At 45.9% G+C, this 13,011-nt stretch overlaps 1 protein-coding gene across 4 annotated transcripts in view; it reads left to right on the top strand.

Annotated features, from left to right (window-relative positions):
- The window catches only part of OSGIN1 (oxidative stress induced growth inhibitor 1), a 101,682-nt gene that overhangs the window by 29,929 nt on the left and 58,742 nt on the right, over positions 1–13,011 (top strand). For 2 of the 4 annotated variants that reach the window (XM_083163978.1, XM_083163979.1), the window contains exon 3: positions 11,008–11,151. The exons of the other annotated variants lie outside the window; for them this stretch is intronic. In XM_083163978.1, coding sequence (XP_083020104.1) covers positions 11,120–11,151 — 32 coding nt within the window. In that variant the 5' untranslated portion in view covers positions 11,008–11,119. The remainder of the gene's footprint in view (positions 1–11,007; positions 11,152–13,011) is intronic. 4 annotated transcript variants of the gene reach the window in all.

Below are 13,011 nucleotides of genomic sequence, written 5' to 3'. Positions count from 1 at the left end.
ATTGGGCGGGGACGGTGGACACTTCCTGGAAGTGTCCGCGTCATACCTAGAAGGGGCGGTACGCCGTCACGGTAAGGGGTGTTTTGTTAGATTGGAGCGTCGTAGTCGCTACCATTGGCATACACCTCTGACTGGTGCTGGTCTCAAGTGCGTTTCTTGGCCATCCCTTTTTGATAGACAAATAAGGGTCATGTCCCCAGTAGTACCAGTTACATACTAGTTACATACAGCAGCGTAATTATAGCACTGCAGCCCCCGTCACCGCGGGGGGCGCTGTGCATGTGGGGGCTCCGGGGGCTGTGGTGCTATAGTTACACCCCCCCCAATCCCCCGCAGACTTACCTATCTCGCTGGTCCCGGCGGCTCCGTTCTTCTGCTGAGGACCACCACAAAATGGCCGCCCCCATATAGCACACAGTTCTCTGAAACTGTCTGCTGAATGGGGGCGGCCATTTTGTGGTGGTCCTCAGCAGAAGAACGGAGCCGCCGGGACCAGCGAGATAGGTAAGGCTGCTGGGAATTGGGGGGGGGGGGGGGTTTGCATGGGCGGCGGGGCGGGTGCTTGGCAAGGCGGCAGTGGGGGTGCTTGGCAGGGCAGTGGCGGGGGGGGCGCCCCCCCTAACAGCGGGGGGGTGCCCAAAATGTAGCTACGCCACTGGTTACATATCATGTCCCCGGTAGTGCTAGTAACATATCATGTCCCCAGTAGTACCAGTTACATATCATGTCCCCAGTAGTGCCAGTTACATATCATGTCCCCGGTAGTGCTAGTAACATATCATGTCCCCGGTAGTGCCAGTTACATTAAAAAAGTAAATTCCGGAAACTATGGTATCTGGATAAGGGATACTCATCCTGTAATACAATTTCTGAAACCCACCCATGGGGTTTTCCATAAGCCAATAACAGAAAATTTACCTTAACCCCAATATTTTTCGTAGATGCATTAATAATAATCTGACTGTTTATGAACATCTGGTGATGTCATATTGTATGGATTCATTCCTTTTAATTTTTTATCCTTTTTGCTTAGGTTATATACAGTATAATAATGAACTACATTTTTGTTATTTTGTATTAATGTAATTTTATCGGAGCCTATTTAGCACCAACTCTTTATGTTATTAATAAATGCAATGTGTAATCTCACACTGCTCTAGTTAGCGGTGTATTGTTCATACTGTATGTACACTACATATTCCTCTGCTCTGTTTTCTCCCTTTGAACTCCTTGCTCTTTGTGGTATTTAAATCAGACTGCTACCTGATATTTGAAACCGCTGCCTTAACGTGTGGTCCTATCATTAATTTTACATTTCGTTATTTATGTTACACATTTTCACAGAGGGGCAGATGTATTCAGTCTGGTGAAGCGATAAAGTGGCCGGCGATAATGTACCAGCCAATCGGCCCCTAACTGTCAAGTTACATACTGGGGTTGAAGAATGACAGTTGTGGACTGTTTGGCTGGTGCATTATCACCTTCCACATTATCACTTCACCAGTCTTAGTACATGTACCCCTGACTCTAAAGGATTTCTTCTTTGTTTTGAAACTGCCTATAATAACCTACCAAGCTCAGGAAGGGTGTGGATCTCAGAGTCGACAATCAGTGTGTCAATAACTAAAGGCCAACAGGCACAATGTCGACATCAACAAAAAGTGGATACAAGCAAAAGGCCTGCCGGAAAAATGTATCCAGCACAGTTGGGAACACCAGTCCTTGGTAGATTCATCAACTACCCTCCGTTGGACCACCTCCCTTCTAACCTCACTTCGCCTAGCCTAGCCTCAGAGATCTGGTAGGGTTATGTTTCACTACTACCACCCATCCCCAGAAGGCATGACAATATCGTGTTCAATCAAGGCCGTTCGCCCTGATAAAGAAAAGAAGATGTCTCTGTTCCATTGTACCATGTCTTCTATATGCCGCTGTTGCTCTGTGGACAAAGTAGGCTCTAAGTTAAACAAAGACTTTTGCAGACCCCGGTCCAAAGTCCTGACACAGTGGTAAATTGACCGAACCTCCAATATCCGCTGGGGTGAGCTTTCTTCCAGTTTTAACCACTTCCTCAATATTTTGATGAAATCAGACACCTGAGTCTGACCGGAGTTTCTTTGGAGAAATGCCACTGATGGAAGTGCTGAGCCCGGCCTTGCCAGGTAACGCTTTGACGAGCCAGTATCTTCGTCTTTAAAGTCTAGTACACAAACACTTCCCTTGCATTGAGCATTTATATAAACGGGCTGGGCCTCACTGGAAATGTTTGGCACTGTTCTGGTGGCCATTTCACCCTATTTGCCATTTTCATGATGGTGGCGAGTCAGGCTTCTGTGTCATCATCAGCTTTTGAACCTTTATCATAACCAGTTGAATGAGCCCTGGCAGGATACATTTGAGAGTGCCGATATTCACCTCTCCTGTAACCTGTATGAGGTAAATTTACTAAGATGGGAGTTTTATTGCAGCAACCAATCAGATTCTATCTGTTATCTTCTAAAAGGTGCTACAAAATGAAGAAGTAGAATCTGATTGGTTGCTATAGGCAACCTCCCAACTTAAATAGAACTCCCATCTTATACCCCTGTCACACTGCATCCTCAAACCACGTTGATAACGTACCAACCCGGGTTGAGGTGTGATGTGAAAGCACCAAAATCTATAACCCGGGTCAAGCAATCCGGCAATTCGACCTGGGTGATAAGAGTCATACCTGGGTCACCCTCTGTGTAATGGGCCACCCGGGTTTAGTGTGAAATGAATGCGCTGGACCTGGGATTCCTATCCCAGATCTGACCCAGCATTGCTATCTGAAAGGGGTATTAGTAACTAAGCCACTATATGAAAGATGGCTGAACACAATGCACTAGGCTGTGGCGGCCCAGCATGTACTGCTCCGTTGGCCGGGATATTTTGTGCTTACAGAACTTGGACTGTGCAAATGAATGTAAGCACCTCTTCGTTTTGATTTGTAATCTAGTTTGATGGCATCTTTTAAAATCAATAACTGGAGCATTTAATTATCTGTGAGTCTTTTATGCTGAGTGCATGACTATTTAGCGAATGCAAGTGTAATATAAAGTATAAGCAGTTTTATGTACAAATTATGCAAAGAGCCACAATAAGACAACATTAATAAAATGTAACACTTATGGAGATACTTAACATAAACTAATCACCAAATGTGTGACAGGTGTGGGGGGAGGGGTGCTAGATCTAATGTAAAAGAGCTGCATCCGCTTTATACCCCGGCTTTATGTTATTTGTGTTATACACAGGGGTGTAGAGAGCCACATGCTGCACTTCGCACACTGTTATATTCTCCCTCTATTTCCCCTTGGATAGTAAACTGTAGAAAACAAAATGGTGGGTGTGCCCAGGAAAACTCGGCATTGCCATGCGAACGCAGGCAAGCCGATGCTGGCTGTGGGATGGCGGCTGATGTCGCGTGACTTCAGTGCCTGCCCCGTTCTCGGAGCCAATATATAGATCAGTCAAGACTGACATATTTGTGAACATGGGGAAAAACATTCGATGGTCACAGATTTTACCCCCCCCCCCCCCCCGTACGATCCGGTGTGAATGGATGTTTATGCTAAATATCCATTTGCAATGTGGCAGGGATGTTCACGTTACGGCTGCGTGGGGGTGGGGGTATTCGTTTGCCTGATGGGTGGCATTAGAGGGCTCGCTAATTTACACTGCTTAGCGTCTCAATGTGAATCAGGCCCATAAGGCGAGCCCTGGCGCCCAGTGAAAGCTATGATTCCCCCTCTCACATATTTACAGATCCACCAATACCATCATTTATGCACTTACTTTGAGAGCTATTTGTCATATATTCATTTAAAACACACATTTCAAAATATTGTCATAGCCAGGAATCTGACACCTGACCTTCCAAATTGCAGTCAGATACCTCACTCGTGGAACTATTTGCTCTTACACTGTATGGACATCTTGAGAGTATTTGGAAATGTGTGCCTTAAATATAGTAGTGTATGAATGAAGGTGCTTAGAGACGTGAAGGTGAGATCGGGGTGACCAAGGGATCCTGTGGATTAAAGAGGAGGAGGTTGCAAGTGAGATTGATTAAAACAGAGAATTGACAGGTGCTGCAGAACAGCGCCCCCTACCTTGTGGTGTCTTGTCTGCACATATTGCACTACCGTAGTTACATATAGTTACAAAAATATATCAATCAGTCATGACCTCCAGTGACCTGCGCATATGGTCATCGTCCAGCGATAATTTTCTGCTCTGATTGTAAATAAATACCCAAAGTTATTGCTAGGTTTAGTTATACTTTACAGGTGATGAAATGGGAGCTTAACATGGAGAGTGAGCACAAAAGAGAAACAGGAAAGTAATACCCGAGATTATGGATTCTTATCTTGTGTTTCTATGTTGTCAGGCAGTGGAGACTTGTAAATAAAACGTGTATAAGAGAAGTTTTACAAAGAGGGATTTGATTATCAGCAAAGAATACATGGGATTAGAGCGAATAGGGAGTGGCAGTATCATATACACTCCGAGGAGCTTATGTCATAGACCGTGAGATGCCTGTATTTTTAAAGCACCAGTCTTAAACCAACCAGGTTTTGCCTTATAAATGATTGCCACTTTAAAAATAATGAAATAAAACACAGTGAGAGAAAGAATTAATAAATAATAATAAATAATAATAGTCAAGCGATGAAAGAAAAATAACAAGTGTTTCGCTGGATAGCCCAACGTCATTAAAAAAACTGGGCTACCAAGCGAAACGCGTCAGTGATACCCCATTTAGCTGTCTCTCTTCTGAATATCGGATGCAATCCTTCCACCAGTCGGCCCCAATAGAGGAACCACTTCAGCAGTGCCCACCCTCTTACCCGGACCAGGGGCCAGATGCACTAAGCTTCAAAGTGTGATAAAATGGAGAGTGATAAACCACCAACCAATCATCTCCTGCCTGACATTTTCCAAACCCAGTCTGTGACGTGGCAGGTAGGAGCTGATTGGCTGGTGGTTTATCACTCTCCCTTTTATTACTTTTGAAGCTTAGTGCATCTGGCAGCAGACCTCAGGACCTCCTCAAGGTGTGTGCTACCAACCATCAGCAAATTATCTCCATCCACTCTCCAATGTGGGGTTACACAATGTGGGATCTTTTTCTAGTTCTAGAGTTCCAACTATTTGGACTGCACAACTTCCGTCGCATTGTGTCTCAATATGAGGTCATTACAGGAACGGGACTCATTCACTGCTTATTGACTATGCATTACTAAAGAGAGACTGCATGCTACAACTTGCACCATTTTTCAGAGTTTTATATTTTGCTTTAACAATAAATGTTATTTTTCTTTCATCCCTTGCATATTATTATTTATTAATTCTTCCTCTCAATTAGCGCCGTGCTTTATTTCTTCATGTTGTGGGGGTGACTTCTGCTAGTTCTGCACTCATTTACTGCTGCTTGGACTAAGAGCCCACATAAGCACCTGTTACTCCCCAATTTTGGGGGCCTTCCCCACTTTACAAATGACTATCATATTACTCCTAAATGTAGATGTACGTTTCTGCATATATTATAAAATCACTTGTTACCAGACCATCAAAATGCCGAATCAACATAACAGTAATGTCAGCGCTAGCGGCAATGTGCGCCAGGACTGAGCAACACTTGAATGGCTCCATCTGGCGCCATCTAGTGGCTGTTGCCATGCACAGTACTTGAATACCCCATTGAGGCGAGGAGCAGAGTCTTCTATTATATAAGATATCAGGTTCTAAATAATCAGAATATTGTGATATAAAAACTCCTGACCCGTAGTTGTACTGTAAAGTTTTTTGAAACAAGAAGCAATTAAATTAGTCCCAGGAAAATCAGATTCCGTTTCCATAAGAGGTGATCTATGATTTTCATTGTGTCATACGGTGTTATAAGAGTTGGCTAATTATCCAATGCATAAGACACATTTACCGCACAGCCAATGTGAACCTTTTTAACAAAAGAGTCCATTGGGAAATTAAAAATGCCAAGTAGAAGTTACTACAATAACGAATGGAGTTTAGCTTAATTAGACTTCTTCGCTGTATGTCTACATTTCAGTTCATTAGGACCAACTACACATACTGTAAGCTTTGGGGGAAAAGTCTAAATAATAGTTACTATACTGTTAGTATTACTAGGAAAACTGCTATCTGGATGGCTGACAGACTGGGGGAAATTTACTAAAGGAAATTTGTAAAAAATAGGTGTATTTGTATCCAGAAATACACTTATTTTTGACATTTACTATCCCGAAAATACGGCAATTCGTATTTATAGCACATCAATACGACTACGAATTGCCGTATTTTTGGGATAGTATGGGGGAAATTTACCAAAATGGATTCGTAAAAAATAGTTGTATTTGTAGGCAGAAATACACCTATTTTTTACACATTTGTATTTTCGGGATTTACAATCCCGAAAATACAACAATTCGTATTCCTAATGATGGCACATTCGTATTTGTATTTACAAATACGAATGTCTACACCATTGATAGGATACGACAGGAATCACCATTCAAAAGAATGGTGGTTCCTGATGTACTAAGCAGTCGTATTGATAATACGGCTGCTAATTGGTGTAAAACAGGCACGCAAATACGACAGGAAAATACACCTTGCTTTCCCTTTCGTATTTGCTTTAAGCCTGCACGGATCAGTCAGATCCGTGCAGGCTTTAGTGTAAAAAAATAGAAAAAATAAATAAATAAAAAAAAAAAACAGCGTGGGGTCCCCCCCACAGCTGTAACCAGCACCAGGCTGAAAGAGCCAGGGCCGGTAATTAAAAATCAGGGAACCCGACAATTAGGGGTTACCCGATTTTTAACAACCAGCCCCAGGCTCCAGGTCCGGGGCTGGTTCCCAAAATACGGGGGACAAAATGACTAGGGGTCCCCCGTATTTTAAGAACCAGCCCCAGGCCAAACCAGCCAGCAGGGTAATGCCACAGCCAGGGGGAGACTTTTTATACAAGTCCCCCCGGCCAAAGCATTCAGCCCTACCGACCAGTCAGCCTGGGCAGGGGCCCTGGGGGAGTGGGGACCCCCCCAATAAAGAGGTCCCATCCTCCAGGACTTACCTGACCAGGCTGAAGCCTGGTGCTGTCCCCGGTGGCCCTGTGCGGTGGCCACCGGGCTGATCTTGGTGTAAAAACATAGAACAATAAACTATTGTTTTAAACTTTGGAACTATGAGTCCCAGCAAGCCTCCCCTGCAAGCTGGGACTTGGTGAACCACAAGTCCCAGCCTGCAGGGCATTAAAGGGCCCGCTGGGTCTTGTAGTTCCACAGTAAAAAAAATAGTTAAATAAATACACACTGACACCTGAGAAATAAAAGTTTAATACATACATTACACACACACTGATACTTACCTATCTTGATCCCGTAGGTAGGTCCCAGAGTCTTGATCCGGTGCCTTGTCCTGGTTCCGGATCATGTCGGCGTCGGCGTCAGGTCTGGGTCCGAAGAAATCCATGGTGGACCTGTGGAAGGAAATCCAACTCACCCAGGTCCTCCATGGAAGTTCTTCTGGCTTGGTCCGACGTTGTCCAGGCATTCTTCCATCTTCTGGCTTCTTTTTCAAGCTGCCGGGCGACTCCGGCAGCTCCCCGACTGTCAGAGCCGCAGAGATGTTTCCTCCTCGGCGTCTGGACTAAGAATGAATTCTGGCCAATCAGGAGCCGACTTTCCGGGCTCCTGATTGGCCACTAGGCGGCTCCTGATTGGCCAGAATTCATTCTTAGTCCAGACGCCGAGGAGGAAACATCTCTGCGGCTCTGACAGTCGGGGAGCTGCCGAAGTCGCCCGCACCTGGATCAAGACAAGGCACCGGATCAAGACTCTGGGACCTACCTACGGGATCAAGATAGGTAAGTATCAGTGTGTGTGTAATGTATGTATTAAACTTTTATTTTTCAGGTGTCAGTGTGTATTTATGTAACTATTTTTTTTACTGTGGAACTACAAGACCCAGCGGGCCCTTTAATGCCCCGCAGGCTGGGACTTGTGGTTCACCAAGTCCTAGCTTGCAGGGGAGGCTTGCTGGGACTCATAGTTCCACAGTTTAAAACAATAGTTTATTGTTCTATTTTTTACACCAAGATCAGCCCGGTGGCCACCGCACAGGGCCACCGGGCTTCAGCCTGGTCAGGTAAGTCCTGGAGGGGGGGACCCCTTTATTGGGGGGGTCCCCACTCCCCCAGGGCCCCTGGCCAGGCTGACTGGTTTGTAGAGCTGAATTCTTTGGCCGGGGGGACTTGTATAAAAAGTCTCCCCCCGGCTGTGGCATTACCCTGCTGGCTGGTTTTGCCAGGGGCTGGTTCTTTAAATACGGGGGACCCCTAGTCATTTTGTCCCCCGTATTTTGGGAACCAGCCCCGGACCTGGAGCCTGGGGCTAGTTGTTAAAAATCGGGTAACCCCTATTTGTCGGGTTCCCTGATTTTTAATTACCGGCACCGGCTCTTTCAGCCTGGTGCTAGTTTCAGCTGTGGGGGGGGGGACCCCACGCCATTTTTTTTTTATATTTATTTTTCTTTCTGACTGATCCGTGCAGACTGCCAGAAAAATTCGTATTAGCGGCCGTATAAATGGCCAGCTAATACGAATGAATACAACATCGGAGGGTTACAAAGCAGTCGTATATGACTGCTTTGTAATTTCCCCTCCGGAACACGACTTTGCATACAACTGACAGTCGTATGCAGTCGTAGGGAAAATACTAATACGAAAAACTAGGTTTTTCATATTAGTATATTTCCCCCTAAATGTCAAAAATGAGTGCATTTCTGGATACAAATACACCTATTTTTTTACAAATTTCCTTTAGTAAATTTCCCCCACAATGTCTAGGTCAACAGTGTTGTAGGTCAACAACGGTGCTCTGGTGAGAGCTACTGGTCATCGGTGCTCCCTGTCGCTCTTGTGATTCCTGGTGATGCTGCGAACCGGCAACTCACAGCAGCCCTCCAGGAGCTATGATCACAGGGTGACATTTAATAGGATGCGCTAGTTGAATTTTTGCAATAGTTAGGCATCAAAATGGCGTTTTCGCACATTTTGGCGAAACCGCTTACTTAATAGGGTGCTGGTTTAAATTCGCATTTTTTTCGCATCCAGATGTTTTCGCATTGAAAAGTATACAAATCGCTTATTTAATGGCATGCGCTAACGGAATTCGCATTTCAAAAGTGTCTTAAAATCGCCAATGATGCAGACCAGGTCCTGATGGGCAAATTGACCCAAAAGCAACTTTGGTCAAATGCACAAAATAGTTAATTTTCACACAGGTGTCCGATAAACGCCCTTACATAAACCCAAACATCATTAAGGACACCTGTGAGGGTTTGAGAGATGGAGATTGTGCAGAGTGGTGTGGAGCTGGCTGTTTGTGACGTGGTCATTTGGAGGAGCTGCGCAGGAGGAAGGAGGCTGCTGCGCGCCAGATCCAGGTACCCCGATTACTGCATGCTTCACGTAGGTATCGTGCTAGGCTGTACCTGGACTCCCTCTCTGATCAACAGGTTGCGGGGATGTTAAGGCTGAACCGCAATAACCTTTTGAATGTATATGAGCAGGTGAGAGATGATTTGGACCCTTATAGGGGAGCCAACTATGCAGTGTCTGGGCTGCAGAAATTAATGTGTGCCCTCTACTTCTTGGCCACAGGCTCCACTCAGGCTGTGACCTCATGGTCATTGGGGTCTCACAAGCCACTTTCTCTAAGCATTTCAACAGTGGCGTAGCTACGTTTTGGGCGCCCCCCCGCCGTTAGGGGGGGGGGCGCCCATACCCACCCCCCGCCGCCGCCCCGTCGAGCACCCCCCCCCTCGTCGCCCCGCCGCCTATGCTAACCCCCTCCCCCGCAGTCTTACCTATCGCGCTGGTCCCGGCGGCTCCGTCCGTTCATCTGCTGAGGGCCACCACAAAATGGCCGCCCCCGTACAGCAGACAGTTTCAGAGAACTGTTTGCTATATGGGGGCGGCCATTTTGTTGTGGTCCTCATCAGAAGAACGGAGCCGCCGGGACCAGCAAGATACGTAAGTCTGCGGGGGATTGAGGGGTAGGTAACTATAGCACCGCAGCCCCCGGCGCCCCCACATGCACAGCGCCCCCCCCCCCCCCCCCGCGGTGGCGGGGGCTGCGGTGCTATAGTTACGCCCCTGCATTTCAATCAAGTGTTACTTGCTTACAAGAAGTTGTGGCGCACATATATCAGATTCCCACGTTGTGAGTCTGAGTGGCAGGACCTTAAGGTGGCTTTCTATCGGCTCTTAGCATTCCCAAATGTGCTAGGAGCCATAGATTGCAGCCACATTGTGCTTCGGGCACTGCACGTGAGGGGACAAGTCTACGTCAATTGGCGTGGGCATCACTCTCTGAACGTGCAGGTGGTATGTGATACCAACCTCAAAATACTCAGTGTGGTTGCAGGCTACCCAGGAAACTGCCATGATGCCAATATTCTGCGTCACTCAGCCCTCTGGGACCAATTCCAGGACCACCAAATGCTGGAGGGCTGGCTACCTAGTAAGTACATTTTAATATATATAAATGTTTTTCCACTATGTATAGTGCTACAATGTGTTCATTTACATACTAAACAATTATTGCACTCCTGTGTAGTTTGCCAGTAGTGTGTAAACTATACCCACAAATGTATCTAACCCTCAATCACTTTGAAAGGTGATGTCAGTCTGGCTAAAATATAGGTATGCTTGTTTTTAAAAACAATAATTACCAACAGTAATTGTATCCTTTACTATAGTACTTTTTTTTTTACTCTAAAGTGGCACTTTAGTGTGTAGTGTCTTCTGATATGTCCAATATATATAGGTGGAATCAGTCCCTCTCTGGTCCCTCTTACCAGACTTCTTTCAATATTGGTGTTGTCCCCCTTGCTCATGTAAACCAAATGCACATATGTTACCATACAGTATACTGTACTGACCTCATCTTTTCTTTTAAGGTGACTCAGGATTTAGGTGTCTCCCGTGGCTCATGACACCTCTCCGTTCCCCGCAAGGCCCTGCACAGCACCGCTATAACGAAGCACACGTTGCCACCCGTAATGTCGAGGGATGCCGTTTCAGGTGTTTGGACAGATCATCAGGTTACTGCTTTACCACCCAGCAAAAGTAGTGATGATTGTCCAGGCTTGCTGCATGTTAGATAACATTGCCCTTTACAAACCATGTTATGTGGAGGATGACAATGCAGCAGTCTTGCAGGAAGCTGAAACTACCCCACCTACGGTAGTTAGTTGTACACGGAGGGGTGGGATGCGTAGGGAGATCGTAAGGCACTATTTCTCAGGTAATTGCATTTATAAACTATACTACCATGTACCTTTAGTTTAAGTGTGTTTACATACCATAAACCAGGGGCCAACCGGTCAGAGGTAAAGAGCCGAAAAATATCGGTAGTCAAGCTAAAGAGCCGACATCATGCACGCGCCAAAGGCGCATGCACCAAAAAAAGGGGCGTAGTCTATTTTGACCCCTTGGGTGGGTGTGATGCAAATATGCCTCCAATAGTGCAGTGCCATATATACATATGTCCCCAATAGTGCCAGATACACATATGCCCCCCACGGTGCCAGGCATGCACCACACGGTGCCAGGTATGCCCCTATGGTGCCACAATCTGCTATGCCCCCACAGTGTCACCCATAGTGTCCGTGGTCGGGGTTAGGTGGGGGGCCGCCTCCGTTGCAGACGTTGCAACATAATTTTGCTGCGCCGGTCCTTCCTATTCCCTTCATCTTCCAGCCATCTTCCAGCCACCAAGGAGCAGTGGCAGAGGGCAGGGTTAGTGGCCTGGGAAACAGGGCTAAGGGCGGGGCACTGACCAGAGCAGATCCATGGAACCATTATTATCATTTCCCCCATCAAACAGGGCAGGTGTCATTTTCCAACAGAGAAAGCAGCCTCTAAACAGAGCAGGAGCTAGGACCCAGCGACCCCATTACCATGAAATCAGGAGCACAGAAGGTTTGACCAATTGGTAGTTTTGGAGCAGGGAAAGCAGACTGCATGGCTTCCGTAATGAGGAGATCTTTTATCCCAGCAGTAGCAGCCAGAAGTAGGAGTCCCAGCTAGTATTAAACATAATCTGAGTACTTGGACTAACAAAGATCATTTACCCTTCTCTGTTGGTCTGCCACCTTGCAGGTCCACACCACATTAAACGGTTGCTCCATCCATCTAGCCAGGAACAGGTGCTCCTTTCTGTTGGGGTACAGGACTGGTGTCTCAGAAGTCCCCCAATGAAGGTGGCCTCGCGTAATGCGTCAATGAATTCATACACGTTGTAGAATGTGCTCCTTATGTTCTTGTCACTGGCACTTCTCCCTCTCATCTGTGCTTTCTACTCCAGTCCTATCCACAAATACCACACTCAGGCCAGGGACATTTTAATGTATAGGCACACTGGCCAAAATCTCAGGGCTCCACGATTCTAGAGGCATTCGAGCAAGGGTGGATGACTCCTGGGCTGGTGCCGCTAGAGCTGTTACGGAGGCAGGTAGAGAATGTTGCCTGGCCGCTCTGATTGTAAATTACACCCAATCAAAGTGGAATTTATTTCCGTGAATGGGTGTGTAGGGGCCCCAATGCATAGCTTTGCTCAGGGCCTTTAATGCTATTAAGACAGCCCTGAATTTAACTTCTGGTTGCATTTTTAAGAAATACTTTCTGCTTTCAACACTGTCCTGAACCTGTATCACACTTGTCTATGACTTGATTGACAACTTTTTTGTAACCATTTACTGCCTGGATTTTTTTTTATGCTAAATGAACAGGTGGGAAAGAAAATCACTTTTAGGATGCATCGGTTTAAATAGGAATAGATTTATGTCTTCCTGTATACGCTGTATATTTAAATGAATTACTCTTTTTTTTTTTTTTTTTTTATTCAACTAGTTGGAACCAGTAAAAAATGGAAAGAAATGTGTTCTTACATAATTGTTCTC

This window comes from Crinia signifera, chromosome 11 (assembly GCF_055691185.1).
Source record: "Crinia signifera chromosome 11, ASM5569118v1, whole genome shotgun sequence".
In the NCBI taxonomy this organism is placed as follows: Eukaryota; Metazoa; Chordata; class Amphibia; order Anura; family Myobatrachidae; genus Crinia; species Crinia signifera.
The sequence above is the reverse complement of the archived record's forward strand: the minus strand, read 5'-3'. Positions and strand labels throughout refer to the sequence as shown.